This window comes from Passer domesticus, chromosome 3 (assembly GCF_036417665.1).
Source record: "Passer domesticus isolate bPasDom1 chromosome 3, bPasDom1.hap1, whole genome shotgun sequence".
In the NCBI taxonomy this organism is placed as follows: Eukaryota; Metazoa; Chordata; class Aves; order Passeriformes; family Passeridae; genus Passer; species Passer domesticus.
In genome coordinates, this window is record NC_087476.1 from 111,713,239 (window position 1) to 111,739,803 (window position 26,565).

A 26,565-nucleotide genomic window follows, 5' to 3' on the forward strand; every position below is an offset into this window, starting at 1 on the left:
TTATTTCCTAAGAAATATGGGTTAAGACAAGAGATTTGTTAAAACAAAGACAGGTCAGTCCTCCTGTGTTATTTGCTGAAGAAGTTTCAAGCACACCTTTCTGTGCTTTGTTAACTCTCCAGGAGGCTACAGGAGGATTTTCTCTGCAGTCTCTCATCTGTAGGTCACAGTGACCTGACTGTGGGGGCTGCACTGCATAAATGGAACTCTCCAGATAAGCAGCAACATTTATTGCATACTTTGTCAACATATCTCTGGCCGCACACTTGTTCTCAAGGCACTCTGTTTTGATATTGGTTTTATTAAAATAGATTTCAGAAAGGGAAATGTAAAATAGTTTAGAGATTGCAACATAAACATGTTGTTCAAGAGCTGAGGAAACCCACACCAAACTCCAGCAGGCTTTTTTGTACATTACAAGCATGGACAAAATGTATCCTGAGTATTTTTTTTATACTGCTTTCTTCAAATAAAAAAAATGATACCAAAAGACCAATATCTCACACAGGGAAAGACACAGGTCCCACAGTATCCCTTACAATCTGGAAGATTATTGAAATTAAAATCAAAAGAATAGCTAAAGCCAAGAAGATCTAAGGAGTAGAAGAGGAAGAATTTTGTCTTGGTAACTGCACAGTCAGTCTCTCAGCTGCTTCCAGAGCTCCTGAGCAGCACGTGTGGGCAGGATTACATGTCCTCCATGAGGCAAGGTGGCCAATTTTGCAGGCTTTACCTGCTCCTCATGTATCAGCTCATATCTCCTCTGGAGGAAAACCCATGGGCTAGGCAGCTCAATCCCAGGCTCTGGTCTGACTCTGAGTACAAGACACAGCCCTGCAAGGTCTCTGTTCAGGGATGCAAATTATAAAAACATGTTTAACTGTGTTCTGATTCTGCAAATGTCCAGGCAATGGGTTTGCATGAAGTAGATGGTCTGTATCAAGCTCATGTGCCTGATGTATCTGTGAGAGGGTTTACTTGACTGGCTTCTAGACCACTATGCTTTTGTTTTCCTGAGCTGCCAGGTCTCATTCCCGGTAAATGGACAGAGCTCAGCCAAGAAATGTGACATGACACACTGCAAGAATTTTCCCTATTTATCATCAAAAGTGGGGTAGCATTTGCCAAAGAACATCCCTCATTTTTAGGCAAATAATAGATTCAGGATCCTTAAAAAATATAACTAGATTATTTGTCATTTTGGGACATCATCATTCAGTCACTTCCATCGGGATGGGTTTTAATGGCTGCACACGAGCACACAGTATATGACATAAAGCATTTGTGAAAAAAAATGATTCCTCTGAGTAGTCAGATGATCTTCCCAGAGATGAAGTGTCTCTCCCACTTTTCTCTTTCATTCTTCCTTTTCCTGGATCATGGAGGGAGTGTTACTTGTGTTGAGTAATGAAATTTCCCCCGCCAAAACACACTGTCTTTGATCTCCCCTGTTTTATGCACTAGGGAGCTGATAGTTCCTTCCCTGGCTGGGACTGAATGAATAATCACCTCCTGTTGTTATTCACATAAGATTCAGATGCTGAAATGTGAAACTGATGACAAGAGAAATTATGGATAGAAGCATCAAGATTTGCTACTGAAATTTTATGAGCTGTAGGTAGGAAACATTTAAAGCACATCACATTTAACCATGGAGACTCCAAGCTTTTATAATTTCATGGGGCAGAACTGTGAGCTGTTTGTGAGATGGGAATGAAGCCCAGACTGCTCTCCTGGTGTTTTCTTTATGCCACATATCCACACACAGACATATAATCAGCATGAGAAAACCTTACCCATCCATGAATCTTTGTTACAATTTGGAATGATGAACCATGGAAAAATTAGATATTCAAATAACGTAAAAAGTCTGTAAATTCATTGAGATGTTAGTAAAAACCCCTGTAAAATCAGAAAATCTTGATTAAAATTTTTTATCTTTTTTCTTTTTAACTTTTTTTTTGCATTGTTATTTCAACATATTGCAGCTTATGATTTATTTCAGGTCTTCCTATCTGGACCAGAACGTAATAATGTGTGCACAAAGGATTTTTTTTTAGAAGGGAAGGAGAAATCCTAAAAGGAGTATACAAAAAATTAGGATTTCACATGAACTTTTGTGCAGGGATTTAAAAGCCACATCTAGAACCATTGTTCTTTGTGCAGCCCAGGGAGTATAGTACACAAACGCTGTTGTATGGCAAGCCTGCCTCACATGTCTTGGTGGATGGAGCAGCCCATTGGCCCATGCTGGCATATCCGAGGCACCCAGACACACAAGTGAACTCAAGTTTGTGAAAACAGCTTTAAAGACCACCCTTTTTATTATGAGGGGTTTCTCTTGCCCTCATTCTTGCTCTTTCTTGCCTTGAAAACAAACCCTAAACCAAATCAACTCTTTAATACAAACTCAGAGGAAACGGGTTTCTCTGAGCCTGCCAATCAAAACCAACACAAATACCACACAAAGGGACACTTCTGTGCAGGGTAAGGCAGGTCTACACAGTGTGGAACTGCAAAGATCCATCATAGCTGGAGATGCCTCCTGCCTCCCTGCTGTGCTCAACAGAAATGGAAACATCATGAGATATTCTCATTCCTAGCAAGCCTGTGCTGGAGGAGGGCTTAAATTGGCCTTCTGTCTCCTGTAACCCCAGGAGATGTGATTAATGAAAAAAGCTAATTATCTGTATTGCTATAACACAATTCACAGGAAAAGAAATTAATTCTACGTATTTTTTAAAACTGTATATAACCACTACTTAATTCTCAAAAAGCAACTAACATCTCCCTAGAATGAAGGGAATATCTGCTTTCATGGTGGGAGACACCAGTTTATGATCTCATTTATTTCTTGAGACAGTTCTACATGAACACTTTGGCACTTTGTTCTTCAAGAACTGATAAAGATGATATGTCATCTCTGATGGTTGTTCATTGAACAAAAATAAGGAATTGGAAAGAGTTTTCTTTTCATAAAAAATAAGTTTGCATGTTATGCTGAAGTCATTATTCAAATTCACATGCTTGCAAGTGATTAGCACACTGCCTCAGACAGAAATTTATGCAAGCATTTCAGTTCAAGTGATTCAGGGGAACCAAAGAATAAATATTGCCATCACCGTTTTTTGATGCAGGAGGGCAATGGCCATTTCTTGTGTGGAAAGTATGAGCAGACGAGGAGATCTCTGTTCTGTAAATCTGAGCTTGCATTTCACAGCAACCAAACTTGCTCAAGAGAATGAAGAAATCCCTGCGGAAAGTCTTGGTGAAAATGGCGTAGAGGAAAGGGTTAGCGCAGGAGTTGATGGGGTAAAACAAAACCAGGAGGATCTTGGAGTTGGACACCGTGATGAGAGGAACCTTGAGCGAGGCCGATATGGCAAAGAAAGAGATTGGTGCCATGCAGAGGAAGTCGGTGAAGATCAGTATGGCCATGCGCTTGGCAATCTTGGTGTCGCTGTTGGAGGAGACCACGTTGGGGTTGCGCACGGTGAAGTAGATGCAGGTGTAGCAGACGCAAATAACAACAAACGCCAGCACATTCAGCACTAAGAGAAACATAACGTAAGCCTGGGCAAACGGTGTTTCTATATCCATGGGCAGACAGATGCTGACCTTCATGTAGCTGCTGACCCCAAATATGGGAAGGAGCGCTACTGTGAAGGCAAACACCCAGCCAAAAACCATGACGATCACGGCGTGCCGCAGCCGCACCTTGCGGTGCAGCTGCATGGCGTAGGTGATGGTGTGCCAGCGCTCCAGGGTGATCACCGTCAGCGTGTAGACTGAGAGCTCACTTGCAAACACTGTGAAAAATCCTGCAGCATTGCATCCTGCCCCAGTTTGCCAGTCTATGGCATAGTTGTAGTACTGGCTTTTGGTCTGGATGTCTACAGAGGCAATAAACAGCAGGTAGATCCCTATGCAGAGGTCTGCAAAGGCAAGATTGCACATTAGAAAGCGAGGAACAGTGAGTTTGTATTGACTGCTTATTAAAATAATGAGGACAACAGTGTTCCCAGTAATAGCTAAAATGTTGATGAACCATATCAGGACTCTCAGAATGTTGTATCCCATGATATCTTCACAGGGGTTGAAAGCATCAGGTTTAGGAGAGCAGGCTACATTAACTACTTCATTGCATAAACCATAGTCAAATTCATTCTCTGCTGGATCAAATCCTATGCCATAGTTGGAAATATAATCTTCCACTGCAGACCTTCTCTGTAGTTTTTTGCCAGGCTTCTCCTCAAAGTCTTGCTTCACCTGAGATATGCTACATATCGGATGTAATTCAGTCCTGAAATTGTAAAAAGAGTAGAGTTAGAAGCTAAGAAACACAGTATGAGGCAAAAAACAAACACGAAATCCTCCAGTTTCCATTAACAGCACAGTTTTTCTGGTTAGGTGATTATACAGATTACCCTGGAGCCTGAAATTAATAGTGCGGTTGGTCCCTATTTATAAAATACTACAAGAACATGTAAATGACTTGGAAACATCATAAACTGCGCAGGAAAGGAAAACCTAATGTTTGCCTAATGCTCAGGATGCAGTTATCCACCTGGATAACACACTCTGTAAGAAGCCTCCCTCATTTAAAATTAATTTCTCACCTAAGCTGTCTGTGACAAGCGTGGGGGAAATGCATGACAATGAACACCAATGTAAGACTGAGCTTCGAGGAATGAGTCAAATCAGCTGCAAATTCTCAAATTCCTTTTTTTCCTAAAAGTTTTGACCACCACCATCTTGTAAATCTGCCAGGGCATATAACTCCATTTTGTGATGTTCATTTTTAGTACCTCATATTGTATTAGTGATTAGCCAGTAGCACAAGTAAATAGCACAAATAAATTCATGCAGAATTCCAGATAGTTTCTAGACGACAGATGCCAACAGAAACACAAGGCATAGGAGGCCATTTTGCTCAAAAACTGTCTTTTTGAAATAAGTGGATTAGAAATCAAGTGAACAAAACCAAACCAAACCAAATTAAACTGAACATTTTAATGAAAACAGTAGTTGCTTTTGTTTTTGTCAGAAAGCATTTTTTAAACACTTTAATTTTTTTTTAGTAGCACAAGTAAACACTAACATTTTTGATAGTTTTGTGTTGGACTTTATTTTGTAGAGTATTAGCCTTGTGTCCTTCTCCATGCATAGACCTACAGAAGAAACAAATATTTTGGCTGATGATAGCAAGATGATCAGCTCCAACAAGATTGTAAATATCAAGAACTATCAAGTATAAATGTGAAATGAATGGTGAGTTTTTGCTCTTTGGCTGCCTTAGAATTTGGCTGCCCCATGAATTTGCATCCACAGTTTTGGATGCAGACCTAATCTGAGTTATGGAATAAAACACTTGACAATTTGTTGTAAAACAAACCCGGTTCATCTCTGCCTAAATTCAGCTACAACCCAGACTGAAGTCTAGGTGTGTAATTTCTAGGACAGGACCCCAGCTTATCTTCCACCCTGACTCTGAATACAGTTGAGAGAAGAACTCCCTTGGCAAGTAAAGTTAAAATTTTTAACAACTGGTAGCAGCCTAAAAGGGAGAATTCTTCTTTGTAACCTAATTTTAACTTTTGACTTTCTGCACTCACTACATCTTCTGAAAATTGAGTTTAAAGGGTCTGCAAGAAAGGAAAACTTTCAGCACCAGAAGGTGAGGGACATTTCCTATGAGATTCTGAACATCCTCTACTATTATCAATATTTTTTATCTTGCCTGTCAACTGAGTCAGAAAACTGATTTTCTGTGAGGTCAAATATTCACTATGAAGGTCACAGTAGCAATAACAAGGCATTACATTTTGCTCTCGTGTGTTCTACTCGCATAAGGATGAGTGAAGGGTCCAGAGTATTGATCAATATATCAACAGTTCTCTGGCTGAAAGGGAATATAGGCTTCCAAGGAGCAATAACAGGAGAAAAAGTCTCTCATTTTTTAGTGCAACAGACACTTGGGGGCACTGAAAGCTACAACAATTGGTGGTTCTTTGAAAATGAACTGAGGGGAAATGTTTGTAGCCAATCATTTCTCAGCATGAGAGAAAAATAAACTTTTTCTAAAATTTTGGAGGCACTGCCTGGACCTAAATATATACCCAGGCAAGAGTGATTCATAAGGACAATTAAATATTTCTGATTATTGCAATTCATTAATTCTTGTCTTATTTTTACAGCCAGTGTCCCAAATAAAAGCAGGGTCCCAAGGAATAAGGTGTTTGCTCCAGGGAATGGTAATGGGGACCGTCCTGCTGGTTCCCTGTATTGGGAGCAGGTAAGATGAAACTCCCAAGGGAAGGAAGAGCCATCCTCTGATACTGACTCTTTGTCATCTCTTTGCCCTCTGTTTCTCACCTTTTGGGCTGTGCAGTGCACTCAGAGCAACAAGTTAAAACATTATTTCCCAAGGGATGTGTGGGTCCTTGCTTCCTGTTGTGACTGGGTGTCATAATACAGTTAATTCATTCCCTCTCTGTGTAAACTTTCCTTACTGTTTAACATTCTTCTGTTCAAGTAAACTAGAAAAATAAACTGAAGAAAGGGCAACTTAGAGAACAAAATTGAAATTGGCAGAGTGCTCTGACAAAAATAAACAAAAATTACTACCTTTGTTCAAGTTGTTATTTAAGTTGTTATTTTATGTGCCTTGTCTGGATCTGCTGGCAGCAGGATCTTGTGTGCTGAGAAACATGCTCAGCAGAATAAACAGTCTTGACCTGTGCTCTGTAATAAGTCCTATCTCAAGCCAATCATCCTCACCAAAAAGTGCCATTAAGTGAGTTGTGAGCAACTGATAGTATGTTCTTGTGAGATGAGGCACAAACACCACATTCCTGATGCTGCCACATTTTTTGAAAAAAATAGGATTTCAAGTGACAGCTCCTCCAAAGAATAATGATCAAGTGTAAGGACAGAGTCATATCAATGCCATTCTTTTAGGCAGAAGGTGATGTTTATGCCAAAGAAAGCCAAAATCTTGCTGAAGTTTGTAATGGCCTGTGTCAACTTGAGGGTTTTAACATCCGGCCTCTGCCCTATGCATACTACAAGGATATTATTTTCCAGTCACAGAAAAACGTGAGGGGAGTTCAACATACTGTACTAGACTTGTTTTAAGAATGCAGCTTACCTTTTCTTAGGCACCACATTATTTGAACTACAGATCAATATTTAGCATGTAATCCTTATTGGAATGAGAAAAAAAAAATCAAAACTATCTTATGTTTTAATTGTGTTTCTTAGACTGGCAGAACAGTGCTTGATGTGGCATCCTCCAAAACTTAGAAAGCACTGTTGCTGTAACAGTTTTAAGCTTTCCATTATCACAACAGCACCTGTTAGCTGCTGCAGACAGTTTTTGGAGAGGTGATTGAGCATGATCCACTACAGTAACTTATTTTATCTAGGGATTTGAGTGCTGTAAAAGTCTCAAAAAGGGGAAATCAAACATGAAAGGGGCCACACATCCCTATCTTAATTCCTTCCCAGAGTTCTCATGTGAACGCCAGCTGCTGCTGTGATCCTTAGAAATGCACTTCTGGGGGGAATGGGGCATCCTTTTTATACTCCCTGGATTACCTGGAAGTATTTTGCGAGGCCAATGGCCACAAGGAATGGCCATCTCCTGTGAAGGTGCACGACAAGCCAGGTCACACCAGGGTTCTCACCACCACAAGCAATGCCTGCTGCTCTGAGCCAAGCACTCACCAAAGGAATATTACACATTGTGTGATCAAGCACTATGCAAACTATTAATAACTTCTAAACAGCCTGAGCAGCCTTCAGTACACACAGAGCTTGTGCCAGCTGTCATGAAAAGTGCTTTGAAATGAAGGAGGGTGTAGCTACTGTATGTGTGACTAATCTCTGCTGAAGTGTATGGTAATACTTTCAGTCTTCAAACCAAACACATGCATCCACTTTCTCTCTTTAATCTGGAGAGAGGAGCTCAGTTTCACACCAATTTCACTACAAGAGACATGACTGTATGAAAGAAATGACAATTTTTAATTATGTTACAAAGAAGCTGACAGGAGAGGTTCATCTAAGTAATAGGTTCTCATAATTTTGCATTAATGTTTGGTAGAAAATACATATGGTAACTCTTAAAGGCATGGATAAATATGTTCAATTTTGTTCTGTTGACCAGGGAGGTAGAGTTGTGACCAGACTTGCTCCAGAAGCAGTCCCACCATGGCATGATGTTCCAGCCCAGCCTCAAACATCCGCACTGGGGCTATGTGAGCTCTTCACAGGTTTCTTGGCATTTCTTTGCAAAATTACACTTACCCAGGCTGTGGAAAGGGCTGTGTTATGTCATCCTTGCCTTCTTGCTATGTTCTCTTTGCCTTCTTGTTATCCAGGGAAAGGCTTCCAAAAGTGGGGCTGTACTAAGGGGGAAGTGAATGCTGTGGACTTCAATTTTGTGTAGTGAATGTGTGGCATGGAAGTTTTTCAAAGCCCAAGTGAGGACCCTAGATACTGAGAGCTTCCACAGGATCAGGACTATTTCCTCCTGTAGCTTCCCTTCAATAGCAACTCTTTCTTTGTTTTTGAAAAGTCCAGTTGCCTAATTTAAGGGGTGGATTCTGGGATTTGGGTCCTGATAAGGCCCAAGTCGCCCAGAAAACAAATACCTTTGAAAATATGAATCAGAGTGATATCAGTGTTCCTTTGCAGATCCAGAACTAAACATGCTTTCACTGGACTCATTGGAAAACAACACTTTGCCACCAGTTCTGGAAGGACTGGACCCATTTCTGCTTAGAAGCCACCAGGCACTGTGTCTGCATGAGATTGCACAAGCATGTGAAAATCTTGCCTGCTGATCAACTGTTCTAGTGAAAACTTAGCAATTTGGATCAAAAATGGGTGATGGAGAATGGATTCTGTCAGATACTTCTGTCATCACTATAGTCTCCACCATCACACTTGCATTCTTTACGCAGTTTTGTAGACACATGTAGATGATATTTATTAGCTATCAGCAAACTCAGTTATCTTCCCTTGTCTGGAGACAATACAATGCTAAAAGTAAAATAAAGGGCTATTAAAGGGTGTTAAAATAGAAGCTACAAGGAGTTTATTCTTTCTCTGCATGGTTTTACTATTCAAAGTTTTGTGCCACTTCTGAAGATGATGTCTTGAATTGTAACAATGATTCATAATTTTTTCTCTTATGGCAAAGTCTAAGCCTTTCAGTACATTAGTAAAGGAAAAATCTCAAACAATACCAAGGGTTTTTGTAGGTACCAGTTCCTCATGTTTTCCAGTGATGCAGATTCAGGAGGTTCATTAACTACTAAATGTGAACATTTCAAGACTGTATGACTGAGGTGAAAATACTCAATGAGAATCACTGATACCTAAAGTCTCACTGCAACTTGGTAATGGAAAATTAAAACCAGCATGGAAAATTGCCTTTGGAGTCTAAAAAGGCACCTTAGCCTCCCACCCTGCTCTGTTGATTTGTGTGAAATGGATCTGCTCAGAAAAAATGTCCCAAATTGTTGTGAATTTGAACTCAACAGATAAGGTATCTGTGATGCTTGGCTGGGCAGGGCTCCAACACCAATGAGGCTTTCTGAAAGGAGAGTTTGGGATCACTCAGTGGTCCTGTTGCCCTCCTGGACTGATGAACAAGTGTTGACCAGCTTCTCTGCAAGCACAGTCTTCCCTCCAGTTACCTTCTGAAAGAGTTATCAAATGTTTCCTGGTTAATGTCTTCAGTGTGGCTCCAGGCTGGTCCCAGTGGAAGATGGATTCATGAGAAGTGAGGGCAGAGCTGTGTCTGGGGGAAGTGCTGATGCTATCAAAATTTAATAATTCCCTGCAATGGAGAGGCAGTGCACTGTGTAGCATGCATAAATCTGTACGTATTGCGTATTCATGTCTTTCCATCCATTTACTTACCTGCACTGAAGAGACCTTTTCTATCCACATTTTGAGGAATTTTATTTAATTCACTATCAACTGCTGAAAAGCACCAGAAAGAAAAACAAATTAAATCACTTACTTTTGTCTTTTCCAGTTTGTAAATGCACAGCAATGGCTAGGATAGGTGAAGTTTGCCTCAATCAAAGATCTAAATTTGCTTAAGTCAGGAAGCTTTTTTAAATTGTATGTAGATCTTGCTCTTAGCTTCTTAATGAACTCTAATCCATGACTTGGCAGGAAACTGATTTTTGTGCTGGAAATATCCCTTTAAGAAAACATATGAAAATCTTGGTAAAAAGCAAATTTACTGTTCAACAATGGATATGTGTTTTAGACTGTCCTACTCATTCTCAGAGTAGTGAATGGAAACAGATTAGCTGGAAATCTACATTGAAAAGATGATCCAGTGCTAAACTGAGTGTTCCTCCAGCAAACTGAGCTAATATCTATTGCAAACAACAATCAAGCGATGTTAGTCTGTGAGAACAGAAGAAAAAAATCCCATAATGTTTTGGATAAAAATTAGAAGGCATATTAGCTATTACTGCAATATGATGCTGCGTTTAGTAAATATCCAGAAACTGCAGAAATCATCCCATAATACTGTTAAAGGAAAAGAAAAAAAAGGCTGATGAAATCACAACAGAATTTTGCTATATGAACATCACATCATGGGAAGGCTGCTGTGGAAAAGGCAATAAACACAAAGAGAGAAGCTCACATGTGGGTACAGGTTGGGGATATCAGATTTTGTACTCATTAGGAAGAAAAACATTAAAGAGAAGTAGGGGTGGCATTGTTCAGGCTGTTAGGAACACAAAAATCCCAACAAAACCTTCTTGGAGGTTTAGAAAAAAAAAAAATATAGCAGAGACTGAAGCGAAGAAAGGAGCACGACTGCAGGAGGCTGGGAGAGATGTGTTTATGTGGAAGGCAATTGCTGTGGGACAGGCTATCAGAGGCAGTGATGGAATCAGCAGCCATGAATGAACTAAAGAGAGCATTAGAGGAGCTTTTAAAAGGAAACATGTTCTGCATACTCTTAATCTTGACTTGTGCCATGCAAATGAAGAAAGGGAAGAAGGACCAAGGGTGCTCCATCTCCAGGCTAAGAGATACTTGGAAATCCATAGCTCCAAGACTATAGCAGCTGAGGCAAAACATCTCTACATTTCCCTTACTGGGACCCAAACCATGTCCCTCAGATCATGACAGCCTGAGATCAACTCCTTTCTCTGAAGAGCAAAGGTAAAAGTGAATTGCACAAAATCACTCTTCCTCCTTTAAGCCCTGTGCTCTCTCACAGCCTGAGACTGATCCAGGATGCAATGTTTTCTGTGGCTGCTCTGCTCCTTGTTCTCCAAGAAAAGAAAAGATGTGTCCATGCTGTGCACACAGTTGAGGCTTTACATCCAGGCTCTGAAGGAATGTGCCACCTTCAACAACTGGACAATGGGCTGTGGCAGCAGGGGAGCAAACACAAACTCCACTCCACTGCCCCAGCTGGGACTGTGACTTTTACAGAAGACAGACTGGGGTATTCCAAAGTGCTATGAACTTCTGCAGGGCAGGCTGAGAGAAGCCACACTTCTCGCAGAAGAGGTCCTGAGGTCCTGGGCCTGTTTCTACAGGAGCTAAACCTGGCAGCTGATGAGAAACTTTGGGCCATCGATTTCTACCTTGGATGCTTGAAGAGGTGATTAGGCTGCAATGAGCAGCCTCAATTTTCACTCGTGCTGACTACTACCCTCAGTGCTCTGCCTAATGAAAACTGTCACCCAGAGTGTGTGCTCATGAGTCAAAAACTAAACAGCAGGGTCCTGCTTAAATCCACAGCCAGCATTTCTCATGGCATCATTAAGAGAATGTGTAACTTCATAGTTCTAAACAAGACCACAGGAAAAAAAGTTTTCTTTGGCTTGTTAGCTAAAAAGCATTACTGCATCCAAACTGGTTTTACACTGAGTGGAAATAAATATGAATAGGAATAGCAATTAAAAATATCTAAAAGTTTTCTGAATCTTTCTTTATCTCTAAATAGTTTCAAAGATATTAAATTGTTTTTCCACAAAAAAATGTTACTTCTTATTTAAGAAGCTTTTTTTTTATGCTCATTATCACACATAAACAGAGTTAGAGAAAGTGCTTTGCACACCCCTGTGGGGTTTTTTTTCAATATGTCTGTGGGGAATGGCTATGGATACACCACTGAAAAGCCCTGAAAACCAAACACAGACATTGTGCAGGTGGTTTAGTAAACTACTCCACTGAGTTACCACACACATTTCAGCGCAGAGGTTCTTTGGGATGCTGTTCTCTCGTTAGAGGCTTGATAAATTAAATAAGCCTGATGAACAGGATTATAAAGTGGCAGTAGGAAATCAAACCAGAAGGCATCAGCAATTGAAATATGTGTTCTTGTGTTATTGTTGCTTGGCTGTGAGTCATCAGCCTTGACAGCAGCCGGTGCAGGAACAGCAAAATGAATCTACCTTCTCTTCCAATCACTCCCCTTTCCCACTGGGAGTCTCTGTTGGATTAGCAGAAGTGCTGACCAGCTGATGAGGCCTGAAAGACACCTACAGAAATGGCAAAAAATAGCTCCTGGAGCAGAAATCAGAGCAGGATAGGCGGACTGAGGAGAACAATTTTCTTCGTGCTTGTATCTAAACTGATCTCTGGCTGCACTTCAGGAGCTCAGCTGCAGAGCTGGGGATCTGCTGGAACTCTCCTGCAGCCTCCATATGTGGGATCACCAGTGAAGAAAAATTGCAAGGGTGGGATGGGCCACAGCCATGCCTCACTCTGCATTGAGCCAGGACACGGCCAGAGAACTAAGGACACAAGCAAAGGCTGGTGCAAGCCACTACAGCTCTGAGAGGAGCAGCAGACAATTAAATGAAACAGTGCAGCTGAAAATTGAAGCTATGAAACTCCAAGTTGGAAACAGAATGTATATCTGTATAGAAGGCATATGTATACTTGTGGGATTTATTAGCTATTTGATGTACTGGTCTGCTGTCAATGCTGAAATCCTTTAACTCAAAGCCTTTCCCAGAGAGAGATTCTAATTCAGCCAAGAGCTGTAAGTCTGAGAGAGGAAATAATTTGTGAAACTCTGTAGCCTGCACAAGGCCTATGATTAGTGCTGTCTATTTGTGTTTGTGTTTCTTTCACATTACTTTAACATGATGAATTATAAAACAGAAGTTGGCATTAATTGACTCCTTAACACTGGTTCAGGAAGATCAAGAGTTAAACCACCTCGATATTCATTCTATTAGAACATTGCAGTCTGCAACACAGATTTGATTGCAGGAACAGCAAAAATGTGATTTGTCCCAGCAAAGATATGATTATGGGTCAATCATTTCCACAAGTGAAAGCACATCCCTGGTGATGGAGGAGTAAGAAGGCTCTTTCATGATCTCATCCAGGATAAAAAGGTAATTTTCCATCCACGGAATAGGGAGTGTATTGGTAATGGAACAGAAAACTTTTTACACAAATAACTCAGTGTTAGAAATTGAACTATCAAATGAATCTCAACTACAGGCAAATCAATTTGATAAACCTCCAGAATATGATTGTATCAAGTATAGCCTGCAAAGAAAATGCACTTACTTTTCGCTATAAGAAACAATGATTTCCCAAAGAAACACCTATGACATTACTGGTCCAAAGATGCTCCAGTGTCAGTCTTTTCCAAAAAAAAGAAGATGCTTTGAAGAAACAATCAAAGTGGAGCAGAATGCAGTAAGCCCAACTCTTTATATCATAGGTACATTGATCATCACACAGTGGAAAATGAGGCCTTCAGAAGAGCTCTGGATTCAACTTAAGATTAATCACACATTTTTTCTCCCTCCTTTTCAGATTTTTAACCACTCTAGCATCTGTGCAAAATATTCCAGCATCACCAATGACCCCTCTCACTTGTTCGGGGTGACTTTTAGCCCTTTCTGGACAACCAGGTAGATGCAAAGAGAGAAAGGTTCCAATGAATCAGTGAGATGAAAAAAGAACCTCACATCTCTCTTGTAGCCCTTACATGTGGTGCCTTGTGCTCAGAAGCACAGGCAGCTGTGCAAACTTATGTACTTTTGGAGCCTGTGGCAAACTGTGGCTTGAGGTAACGGTGGCTGAGATCCATGAGCATCCTACTGCTGAATTTTCTACTGCTGAGTTCTTGATTCCCAGCTCATCGACCATCATGAACATCCTGCTGTGACTGTGTGGGATGTATCTCATACCTATCCCAATCCCCATCCCTACAGGATGGGAATTTTGCTTCAGAATTAAGCTGCACAGATGCAGGGGCAGATCTTCAATGGCAAGTAATTCAGATTTCAGCACTAAGAACCACTCATCCAGTCTTGATTTTGCTCAAACTGAAAACCAAAAGCATATTTTTTAAGCGGAAAAAACAAATCAGAATGACTCCTCTCTTGCACAGTTTAACAAACTGTGGAGACGAACCTGGATCTAAATCTCTCACCTTCAATACTCAAAAACTTGAGGACAAAGTGAAAATAAAATTCTACATTGAAATTTCAGTTATAGCTTCCTTTTTTAAATTCAGAACTAGACCTCTGGTTTTGACCTCCAAGGTTTGTAAGAGGTTGAAATCCAGACTGGCCTTCATATGTTCTTCTCTGACCTTTTCTAAGGAGTCAGTAATGAGAAAAATGTTATCCAACTACTACTTACAAAACAACGGGTCCATTGGCTCCCTGGAAGACCTCATTTGGTAATTTTTCTAGGTTGTGATTATCACTTAGATTTCTGAAAAACACAATATTTTATGCTGAAACAATCTGAGACTAAAAAGAAAAAAACTTGCAGAAGTCACTATCTTCCTTTTTCAGAATTGCAAACAACAGAAATAGTTACAGCTCATCTAGGTATGTTCCATTAAATGCATGGTCCTCAATGTCTTGAATTCCATTTTTATTGAGCCATCTGCAACAGAGAAAAGGAAAAGAGAGTTGTGTTCTTATTTATGTTTCATGACTAAAATGCATGCAATTCAAAACAGGGAATCTCAAAAAAATAAAATCTTTAAATGGACATTAAAATAGTGAAATTTCTGCAAATCCTAGCCTGTAAGACCCCAGTAGTGGAGGAAGGCTTTGGAGGGGCAGACATGAATAGGGTGGATGAGTGCTACCATCAGAGATGGCAGCTGGAGTAAGTTCCTGAAGTAAGGGCAGAGCTGCTGAAGATGCTGGCACTGCTCATGGCTCCACTGGGAAGGCAGCAGAGGAGCCAAGGAGACCAGAATCTTTCCTGTTGATGTTGTCAGTGCTACTCAGTTTTGCTCATAGCAAGATGCTTTTGAAATGCTGGGCCACAGCTTCACCTTTGCCAGTTATTAGGGAAAAAGCCTGCTGTGTGCCATGGGCTGACATCCACAGCCAGGCAGGTGGAGGAGGGGGGCTGATAGTCACTGAGCCAGACAGGAGGGCAGGAGGGGGCAGCCAAACTGCCTAGAAAGCAGGTGATTCCTCCTACACTGCTGCCTTGACAAATTACACTCCCTGTCTGCTCTGCTGCCCAGTCCTTCCTCCCCAGGCTCCTTTCCCCGGGAGGAGGCCACAGGTAGTGAACCTGGCAATTGAAGCTCCTGGGGCTCTCTGCCAAGTTTTTACTCTGGTGCATTACCTAATTAAGGTTTAACGACCTTCCTTCTGTCCCTTCAGGTGCTAAAAATTTACATTTAGGTCAGTTATATTTATCATCTTTACGGTGCAATCTTTCATCTCGCCTTAAACGTCACTTCTCAGCTCACACCCTCTCCAACAGGCAATGACAGGACTGATTGATGGCAGAAATGGCCTGATTTAATTAAACTGTCACCAAACCTGGACTCTTTTCTAATTCACTTTGAAAGCTGAGCATACAAGTGACCCACTTATCTGAGGTCTGAGGTGGTGAGCTAAGGTCAGCATGGAAATCAGTCATCGGTCTGGCTGAAAGGATTGCTCTTTTGACCATGACAGGCAGATGCACATAGCTCTGTGTCTATAATGTCTGTCAGGCTGGATCAGGAGAACTGTCACCGTCCCCTTCACTTGCCAGCACTATTAGACATGAGTGAGCAGGCACAGAGGAGAGACAGGTCCCTGCTTACAGCATTTGAAACATTTATTATATTACATTGATCTTATAAATTTGTAGCTGCCAGGCTGATAGATACGTTTTTAATCACACTATTAGCACTTGCTGCATTCTCTCACTGAACATGATGTTAATGCAATGAGATACTAAGGTTGTAAAACAGTCACTGTAGCCACACAGTGTGGACTATATACTCCTGTCACCTGGCTAATAGCATCTGAGTAGTAAAAAGAGCAAAAAAAATTACCCAAATCCTGAGACCTCATTATAGTACCCATAGATGAATTCCTGTTGAGGCAAATTCTCCCCTCACTTCAATCAGTGTCCTTACTGACTCCACTAACTCCTACATTAGCAAGATGACAATGGAGGCAGAGAGCACAGCTTGGACGTGGGGGCTCTTCCTTATCATTTCATGGCTAGAGCAGATTTTTAAAACTCTAAAATTCACCCAGTGCAAGAGGTCACTGTCCCTGAGGAACAGGAATTTACACCCTATTTCAGGACTGGAAAGGTCTATGTTAGAGCCTAAGTTGCATGCAGACCTGGAAGCAAGGTGGATTTCTTCCACAGATTTCTAGCACTTCATTACCAAATGTTTCCTCAGCTCCCAACTGTGCTGATGCCATGCATAGCAGAAGATCAAATGCAAACCAAATTACTGGTGGAAATATGCTTGGAGCCTTCCATAGCTAAGACTATTAAAATTGTTTCTTCCTAGAATGTGGGGGTTCAGTGAATCCTGGGTGATTTTAATCATCTTGATATGCCTGCTTTCACTAAATGATGTTGCTGTGACTCTGTTGAGTTCCTGGGACTTCAGTTTTGTATGGAAAAATGGCATATTTGTGCCTAAAATGAACTAAGTTCACCACAGCACAAGGAAAGGCTAATCATGGACTCTCAAAGGGTGCATGCAGGGCCTATGTCCCAAATTTACCCAAACAGAATAAAGTTAGGACACTGCCTGATCAGGGTACTGGACACCAGGTCTGCTCACACAGCTCTTGCTTGCACACACTGGTGGGTGTGGGGAGCCCGTGACAATCACAGAATCACAGAAAATTTGGGCTGGAAGGGACCTTAAAGAGCACTCAGTTCCAAACCCCCTGCCATGGACAACAACACCTTCCACTAGACCAGCCTGCACAAAGCTCCATCCAACTTGGCCTTTTGCACTTCCAGGGATGGGGTATCCACTTCTTCTCTGGGCAACCTGTTCTGCTGCCTCATCCCCTCACAGTAAAGAATTTCTTCCTGACATAAGCAATGAAGACTTTTGGGGAGAAAGGGGAAAGCCAACTTCAAGCTGCTCAGGTGGCACAAAGAGATCAAAACACAGCAAAACTCTAGGATATTTATCTTACCCGCCAGTGGTATCATGAAAACATAGTATTTGTTGTGCAGTACTTTGGAAATATATACTTGAGAAAAGTCTGTGTGTACACGTGTGTGTATGTTCAAAACCTCAAAAAGTGTAGAGAGCTTGTGCATAACTGATAGGGAAAAGGGAGAGATAAATCCAAATGACTTGTTACTGGCCTCTCTTCATTATTGATGGTCTGACCTTGCTCCCCCCAGAATGACGTGAGCTCAGTCAATTCAAACCTCGCTTTTCTCTCTCAGTGTGCCAGGTAAACCACATGGTGGGAATTTTTTCCAGTCTGGCCACTGGCTAAGTGAAAGGAAGGCAGCTTGTTAGCAAGCAAACAGCATGTTTTGATATACAGAGAGAAAGGATCAAAGAAGCCAGTTAGCTCATTAAAATACATGGTTGTTCAAATCAAATGTAGAGCCAGCTAACCATGCAGCTCCAAACTGCATTGTGAACCCACTCATACCAGTGCATTAACATTGTGTAGAAAGAAACCACATTTCCACAACATCTTCATACATTCTGCCCAAGTAATAAATGTCTTTGAGTGATGTGTCTGACTGTAAATATTTATGAGTCGCGCCGTCCTTTTGAACACAATTTGTATCACAGGGAACTGTAGCTGTAGGTGTTTAACCTTGGCATTGGTAATTATTAAATTCACTCTGTGATGTACTTCTAAAATAAAGAGCAGGAATAGAACACAACAAAAAAAAAAACAACCCCAAAAGCATTCATTTGTTTCATGGTAGGGAAACAGAATACAGAGATCTCAGGGGCAAGGAGAGATGTAAAATCTCAAATTGAATTTGGAAGTGTATGAAAAAGTGCCCAACTCCTGCTATCCTTGACCCTATTCTGGAAAAGAAATGAGCTAACAAGGAGAATAATGAGTTTGCTATGTTTACTCACAGAATCACACTTTCAGAACTCAGGCCCATGAATGAATTTCTTTCAATTGTACGTATATTGATATTGTCTTGAATATCTCTGAAAAATAAAATACAATAGAAACTACACCTTTGTGTACTTCTATGTGCCTTTCAATACAATCTGCTGCTTCAAACACAGTATTTTTTCCTTATATTCAATCTGAGGAAGTACTACAGACAGAGGGTAATAACCAAAGTTTCCAAGACATTTTTCTCCCACAGAGCACAAACCTTCCTGATAAAAAAGGCTGGAGCAAAACATTTTCAACACCCCCATACTTTCCTCCCAAATAGGCTGAAGACATTAAAATGCATATAAGCTCAGGTCTATAACCCTGAGGTGGATGAAATAGCTCCTCCAGCAAACATACTCCCCAGAAAATGCAATTGGAGGGGCTGCAAGGCCATCCCTTCTCCCAGCCTCCCAACCAGAAGGAGGAAAGCCATTAGCCTTTTTGGCCTGATTCAGCAGGGTACCTACCAGCCCATGAATCATTCCCCAGCTGATGTCAACAGGGTTGCTTATGAGCTTTGTATGTGCTTAAGAACTTAAATGCAGAACCCCTGTCAGTGCAATTTGTTGAATGGACAAGTAAGAATTTCTGTCTTTCCTCGGTTGTGACTGATACAAAAAAAACCACCAAAAAACCAAAAACCAAAAGACAAAAACTGTTCTGTTGCTGGCTCAATATAGGCCTCAGAGAAGTTAAATAGTGTTACCCATAATTTAGACTGGAGATATTGCTGTTTCCATGCTGTTTCTGTTGGAAAGCACGGAACAAAATTAATTATCTGCAAAGCTTGAAATTAAGTGTGGTTCCAAAATGATCTCATGCTGACAGCTCCATAGAGCCACAACTCTGCACAGAGTGACACTTACACAGAGGCTTCATTCAGCAAACTGAGGGCGGCAGGGGCAGGAATAGGGAGGGAACACAGCACCCATGCAAGTGAACTGCATCCCTCTACTAGTATTTGTTGTGCAGTGCTTTGGAAATATATACTTGAGAAAAGTCTGTGTGCTCTGCCCTTTATAAAATTTCAAGACCTGTCTTTGGGACTTAAATATTGGCACAGCTGAAGCCAAGGGGAATTCTCTTATTGACCTCAGAGGGTGCAAGGTTTCAGCTGAGGTCTAGTTTGGGACTCAATCAGTATCAAGGTCTATTTATTCTTACAGGGAAGTGAGGAGCTGCACCAAAAAAATTAAAAGCTCTTGCTGGTACAGGATTCAGTAATTCCTGTCTAGTTAAGAGTGATGATAAACATAAAGGTGCACAGGTGAAAGTCTCTGTAGTGCCATAGTTGTTGCATTTCCTTGATGGTTTCGAGGAGCAATGAACTGAAGTTCTCAGAATTATGTACCTCAAATGTGTATTCCTTATCTTATAGTCTGTATACTATATTCAGTCATCCCCTCTATATTTTATATGCATTTTTATTGATATTAATGGGTATTACTAAGATAACCATTAATAACTGCAGGATTAATGTTTCTGCAGGTTGAAATCTTTTAATCAAACATCTGAAGACACAGAAATTTGTATGTGAATTAACAATAAATCTTGTCCTAAAAAATGCTTTCAGTTATACTAAGAACTGACTGAGAAATGTATGTCAAAATATTTTTCAGTGAAAAAGAAACCAAGTTTTTCTGATATGCATTTTTTCTGCAGAAGAAGTGCTTTAGGAAATTAACAGCCTGTTTTCACACAAAATTTTGCACAAATTTTTTTTCCTTGTTAGCACTGGAGTTTTCCATAGTAAAAAATTTTAATTTTCTGGACAGTTTTACTGACAGAGGAAAATAGAAAAGGGTATGATAGATAATCCCCTGAGTTTGGGTTTTGGTGTGCTTTGCTGTTGTTGTTATTTTTCTTTTCTTTGTGATGTGGCCACTTCTGATGGAACTCAGCTCTGAGATCAGTGACTCTTCCCATGCAGGTCAGAAAATTTTCACCAGGTGGCAACAAATTTCCACTGCCACCATCCTGGTTTGGATTTCATCTTCTGAAAGAGGAGTCAAAGGCTGTTATCTGTCCCCAGACACATGCTCACACTGCAGTTAAAGGAAGAGTGGTCTGTAAAGAGCAAGTCTTGATGCTTTGTAGAAGGGAGACCTGGAGAGAACTGAGACCTTCTGACCATTAATTCCTGGAAAATCACAATCAACACGCCACTGCGGAGCTAATAAATGAACACATGGGGAATCATGTCTTGAAAGGCTTTGCTGGAGCAGAAGAACACTCAAAGGCAGCTTTCAAAAAGTGAAAAGCAAACGTTCAAACTTACAGCAAAACTTTCTGGAAAGAGTGAACCTTGTGGACAGCAGGCAGAAACCGAAGGCCAGTGTTTGATATCAACCTAAGGGGAAGAGAAGATGAAGATTATTCAGTCTGCCCTGGAAAGAAGGCAGCAATTAATGGAGAAGAGAGAACACTGGACTTGAAATGGTTGTCACAAAAGGCAGAGAAGTGGGGTTTTCCAGTAGGAAACTTGACATTGTAATTTAAAAATGTTTTAGTCCAAAATACAAGCTGAATTCTGACGATAGACGTAAAGGGAGAAATCCTACCTTGGATGATAACACGGTCCCTCCTGATGATCTCAGTAAATTGTCCATATTAATTTCCCAACATATTCTAAGAAATCAACTGCACTGACATGGGATAATTTTTTTCACAGTAGATGTTTTAAGACAAAAGTATAGACCCACCACAATTTTAACCTTCTACTATAATAGAGGACACATTAATTCCAGGGGCAATTAATTGATGAAATTAGGACAGAATTAGGACATTTTGCTCCCCAGCACCTTTGATAGTGAGGAGCCAAAACCGTGGAGACATTTCAGCAGTTTGTGCAGCTGGAAATGGACCCAGGCCTCTGTCCTTAGATACCTGCACCCTCCCTCTGCAGTGACCATCTCTGGCCTCTGCACTGTGGCTCCTGCCCATGAAACACCACCCCAGAACTGCTGATTCTGAAGGACAACCCTGTGCTCACAGCCACTGAGGTCACAGGTATCCAGAGAGATGGACCACATCTAATTTAGTCAAATTTTGTTATCCAGAGCAGTGGCAAGGTGAGGAAAAATGTGATGGTGCATTGCAGCAGGAGATGACTGGTGGCTGCTGATGGATGCAAGGAGGGCTCAGTGCTGGAGGGAGGACTTGGACTGGACTGGCCTCTGAGCATTTGGGAGCTTCTCCAGACACCAAAAAGTCTCATGTTTACCCCACCAAAGAAAGAGAAAATGTGGATTCTTGAAAGTTTGATTATATCTTTTTTTTTTAATAGATGAGATGGTAAAGAAAGTAACCTTTCACTAAGAATTGGTTTCTTAAAGAACACAGGATATGTGAGGGCTTTTTATCCTGGCACTTAGGACAACATTCTTTTATTATTACATGAGATTTTTTTTTTTTTTAAACAGACTCATTCCTGAATAGCTGAATTGTGATCAAAGGACTGGTTGAGACTGGAAAAAGGTAACATTGTTCATATGATGTTTTTTTATTAACCTAGATTATTTCAGGAGAGTTGCAATATTTCAGGTTTCATAATTTGAACTGAAACTGAACTCCTCCATGTGACAACCAAATCCTACATTTGGGAACTCAGGGTGACACATAAGTCCATAAAAAGTCATTCACTTGCATAAGTACTGCTCTGAGCTCCCTGAGATGGTATCTGGGTATCCTCAGATGCTGAAAAGCCAACTTTGATCTGTCTCATCTTGTAACAGAAAGCAATAGTTCATATGCAGGGAAAAATTAAAGTAGTATTAGTGAATATTCGAGAAGTCAATTTGGGAAAGTTGCTGAAATGTCAAGACTGTTTCATCTCAGGATTCAGAGTGGTCTGATATTGCATTAACTTAAAAAAAAAAAAGCTATCGCGTGTGACCAAGAAAGCTCCACAAAAATGCCTCTGAAAAACTATTACATATAGTTAAATAGAAAGCATGATTAATGAAGCAGGTGGGCTATACAAGGTCCTTGTTACATAAAACATCTCTGCACTTACACTTCGTAAAAGGATTTTGCCAAAAAAAAATTAGAAGCAATAGGAGAAGAACCTGTAACTCCATTTTACAATATTTTAAAATTCACTTTCTAAATTACTGGAGATATACAGGGTTTTAGTGGTAAGCTGCCTTTAATTTTAAATGATTCATATGCTAAAAATTCACACAATCTTATTTTACAAGCCCCTTTTAAACACAAATTATGGCATACATTTCCCTTAGTAGGAAAATGAAGGAGGAGACTGCTGCCAAGCAGTGCGTGGCTACTGCAGGGCAGAGAAGACATAAGAAGCTTTTCTTTCTACAGTCCTTTCCCAAGAAAATCTCAGTCCTCATGGTGCAGCAATGAAAGGTGACAGGGCTTTAGCATCTGCTATTCAAACACTGCTCCCAAGGGCAACTTAATCCCAGCATATCAAAATTCCACATTGGTTATCAGGGCTTTCACCACACGTGGGAGAAAAAACATCCCCAATGCCTTGGGTTAGTTCCAATCTTTCCAGTAATTCCAAAGTGTTCGGGGCTCAATTTTCACTGGTGTCAACTGAGCAGCATGAAATGAAGAGGAAAGCATCTTTGACAAATCATTCCATATTGAAGTAAATCTACAGGTGGTACAAGGCACTGATTGCACAGAGGCACAGAATGGTGATTAGGAGCAGGAGAGGATGTTCTTTTAATTAAACGCAGAAAAAAGAACTGAAAAAATATTCAGCTAGACTGCATCCTAGATCTTCTCTCTCTTTTTATTCCACCAGCAAATCTCCAGAGGCCTTTAAGTGGATAATCTTTTTAGAATGTAGATAATCCAATTTACTGAATATCTTTCCTGCAGGACAGCTTTGTCAATATATTTACCATACAATGTATACATCCTTAGTAACCTCACTTTAAACAAGTGTCCTCTTTAATCTGTGTTATAACTGAGTCCCCCCTTGCCATGCATAAACAGCTTGGTGAGATTTTTTTTTTTCAGACTGCTGATGGCTGCTTTCCAAGGTATTAATTGTCTTTCTGAAAAGGCTTACTAGAGTCAGCACTTAAGAAAACAGAGCACCACAATCAACAGAGAAAAAAAAAAAGTTTCAGAAACGAATTCCTGGAAGATTCTGGCTGCTTATCTCCAGATATAACAACTCATCTAAGTTTGGGGTTTTTTTTGGTGCCAAATTATAGGAGCTATTCTGACAAATCTGGGAACGCAGTTTACCTCATCAATTTACTGTGGGTATTTGCTAAATTGCAAACTCAACGTAGGCAGAGATAAACACAACTTCACTCAGGAAGCATTATCTTTGTGTCCCTTAATCACACTGGTCACTTGATGGTGCTTGTGAGCCTGATTGCAGCTGGACATTCATTCCTCTGATTGAGGTATGCCAAGCTTCTTACATCTGCAGCCCCCACTCCTGGGGAAAGGTCTTTAACTGTGAGGATGCCATGCCAAAGGAAGGAGTGGAGCATCACTTCTTTTTATTGAAAAGCCAACCCCAAGAAAAGGGTCAGGAATTCTGTGGGGTTTGCTGCACCTGCAGCAAATGCAGATTTGTGTTTAGGAAGCACCAGACAGGTACAAGTTGCTGTTAGACTTTGGAGTTCGGTTCTGCTCCTTCTGCAGACAAAACCTATATTTTTGAGACCTACATTTTCCTTCCCCTCTAACAATTCAGCTCTATGCCTTCAAAATTAACCTGAAAGGAGTGTTACACTCAAATCTTTGTATTGTAAGCTGAGATTGCTTAATACAGGACATGGACACCCCTCAAAAATAAACGAAAGGACATAGATCACATATGAGAACTAGTTTTGGAAAGAAAATGAGTTTGAAAAGCCATCACTACATTATTAAGGAGACTATGCCACAGGTCTCCCTAATGAGAGCCAGATAAATAATCTTGTACCCATGAAAAGGTCAGCAAGTTACCATTTTGAAGCAGTCTGTCTCTCTGGCATATACCCAAGAAAACCAATTAGCAATTCTCTTCACTGCTTCTAAAAGACTGGTGAGAAAGTTAAGGTTGCCTGTTTCTAGAAGGTTTAGGCTATTCCAGCTCTGTGTTTTTTCATAATTCTCCTCTCCTTTGTGTTTTTGCAATACTGGTAATGATGACACAGGAGACAAAGGGAGTGGCAAAGGGGCTGAGGAGGAAAAATATTTGTCTCCAAGTTGACAGAGATAAAAGCATATTAATATTCAACAGCTGGTGGCCATAATGAGCCCATGAAACTGATGAGGGGACTGACAAGGCTAGCTAGAGCTTCTTGCCTGCCCATAAACATGACCCAGTGGCTATACAACTATTTTTGTAGAAACACAGAGAAAGCCTTGCAAACAATGTGCTGCAAAGGTCATTAATCTAATGGGCTGTAGTACCTGGGCTCAATTTTGGACATTGATACTTAATAATTTTTTTCTCCGTGTTTTCTAAATGAAAACCACCAGTAAATGTATTTTTTTTTTCTGAAAGAGTTTCTGCATTGTGTTTTAAGAGTTCTGCTACAACCACAGAACTGTGTAAGGAATCAGAGCATGTGTCTTGTACCCTGCCAGACTGTCCCCATAGCTGGGAACTTCAGAAGAACCACAATGATCCAAGGATGGGCAGGTACCCAAATCCTTGTGCTTCGAGATGCTGGTTACAGCTTGGTCTCTCTGTACCTCCTTACACAGTCAGACAGAATCTGTTCTGTGTCAAGATGTTGAAAAACCATGTGCTATTCCTTCCTAACTTACAGCAATTAATGCGAAAATTAGGCAATGATGTACAGGTTTACAAGTTTCCAGGTTTTACAAGTTTCCTTTCATGGCCTTAAAATTTTTATCATTTCTGCAATAGCTGTTCCACACAGATGCTTTACCCTTTTATGAATTATTTTAAACTATAGTCTCACAGGTTTACAACCTTTTGCCTGAACAACCACCACAAAACCCTCCCTAACTGAACACAAAGACCATCAATTTATTAACCTCCTCAACATCTTACCTTATATTTTCAGTACTGCCTCTTCCTTCCATGTCACAGGAAGGAATATGAGGACTGGGTTACCTTTATCAGATGGTGTTTTACAGCCTTCCATCAAGGTTTCTGCTTTCTCATTAAATTAACTATTCTACCCTTTCAAACAGCAAAGCTTTCTGCCTATTCAGTTTCCAAAAGGGCGAGCACCAGTCAGTGAAGCCAGGGGATGGAGCAAATGGCATCTTTCCTCCAGAAATGTAGGGCAGAACATGAAGGTGTGGCTGTATGTACAGAGGTGATCTGAGCATGTTGATTTGAGCATGATGTTGCTCAGCATCACGCCTTGCTCATCGGAAGCAGAAAGTCCCCAACAAGAACTTTGTATCCTGCTCCTGGTCTCTGTGTTGGGAAATGATGCAGTTCCACTGAAACCAAAAACATTGCACAGATTTATACCCCTAGCACATCTTCCTCAGTTCTTGTTATTAGAACAAACTCCACATTCATCTGCTCAGAAGCTCCCAGCCATGAAACCTGCACCTTTTGTACTCTATACTCATGCAAGGCTGGGGGGGTTTTGCCTCCTAAAATGAAGGCACACAGGGGATGCAGCATGAATCCATTCGTGGAGTAAACACCAAAGATGGATTTTATGAACATAAATCAGAGAAAAGCTTTGGCCCAAGAATGAACATGAATTAAGGGGCTGTGAATAAACTAGAGGAAATCTTCTAGTTACCAAATCATTAAGTTTCTAGAAAAGTCTCTTCTGGAAAATGGCGGAAAGCAGGGAACAGTGAAGAGCCTCAGGAATTACAATAAAGCCCTTAATTAATGGGATATATGAAGTGTATCTGGGAAGAAATAGGATACAGCAGCTGGAGAGTCTCTTCTAGCCCTTCATGCTCACAACAGAAAAAACCTTAAAAAAACTTCAAAATGTAGTTTTATCTGAGATCAACTAGCAAGTAAAACTAGCTGAAGAGGACATGGGAATGGTCAGGTAGACAAGCAATCCTCTGTATTTTCAACCTGATGCTTCTATAGGTCATAGGATTGCTGCTGCAGCTGAATTTTTACATAGGTGGAATCTTTGAATGTTTGAGTCAACATGTATGGGAGCGTGGAATGGCAAGTGCTCGGAAGAGGCAACATCCACTAGTGCCAAGAGAAAAACTTTCACTATTTCAG

General features: G+C 40.7%; 1 protein-coding gene across 9 annotated transcripts in view; it reads right to left on the reverse strand.

The window, feature by feature from the left end:
- Window positions 1–281: 281 nt before the first annotated feature.
- Window positions 282–26,565, reverse strand: part of FSHR (follicle stimulating hormone receptor) — an 80,931-nt gene continuing 54,647 nt past the window's right edge. For 6 of the 9 annotated variants that reach the window (XM_064415170.1, XM_064415168.1, XM_064415177.1 and 3 more), the window contains 6 exons: window positions 20,677–20,748; window positions 18,365–18,442; window positions 14,851–14,919; window positions 14,668–14,742; window positions 10,037–10,222; window positions 282–4,303 (listed from right to left, as the gene is read on the reverse strand). In XM_064415170.1, the coding sequence (XP_064271240.1) occupies window positions 3,076–4,303; window positions 10,037–10,222; window positions 14,668–14,742; window positions 14,851–14,919; window positions 18,365–18,442; window positions 20,677–20,748 (1,708 nt within the window). In that variant the 3' untranslated portion in view covers window positions 282–3,075. The remainder of the gene's footprint in view (window positions 4,304–10,036; window positions 10,223–14,667; window positions 14,743–14,850; window positions 14,920–18,364; window positions 18,443–20,676; window positions 20,749–26,565) is intronic. The other 3 variants (XM_064415175.1, XM_064415169.1, XM_064415173.1) reach the window with 2 other exon arrangements.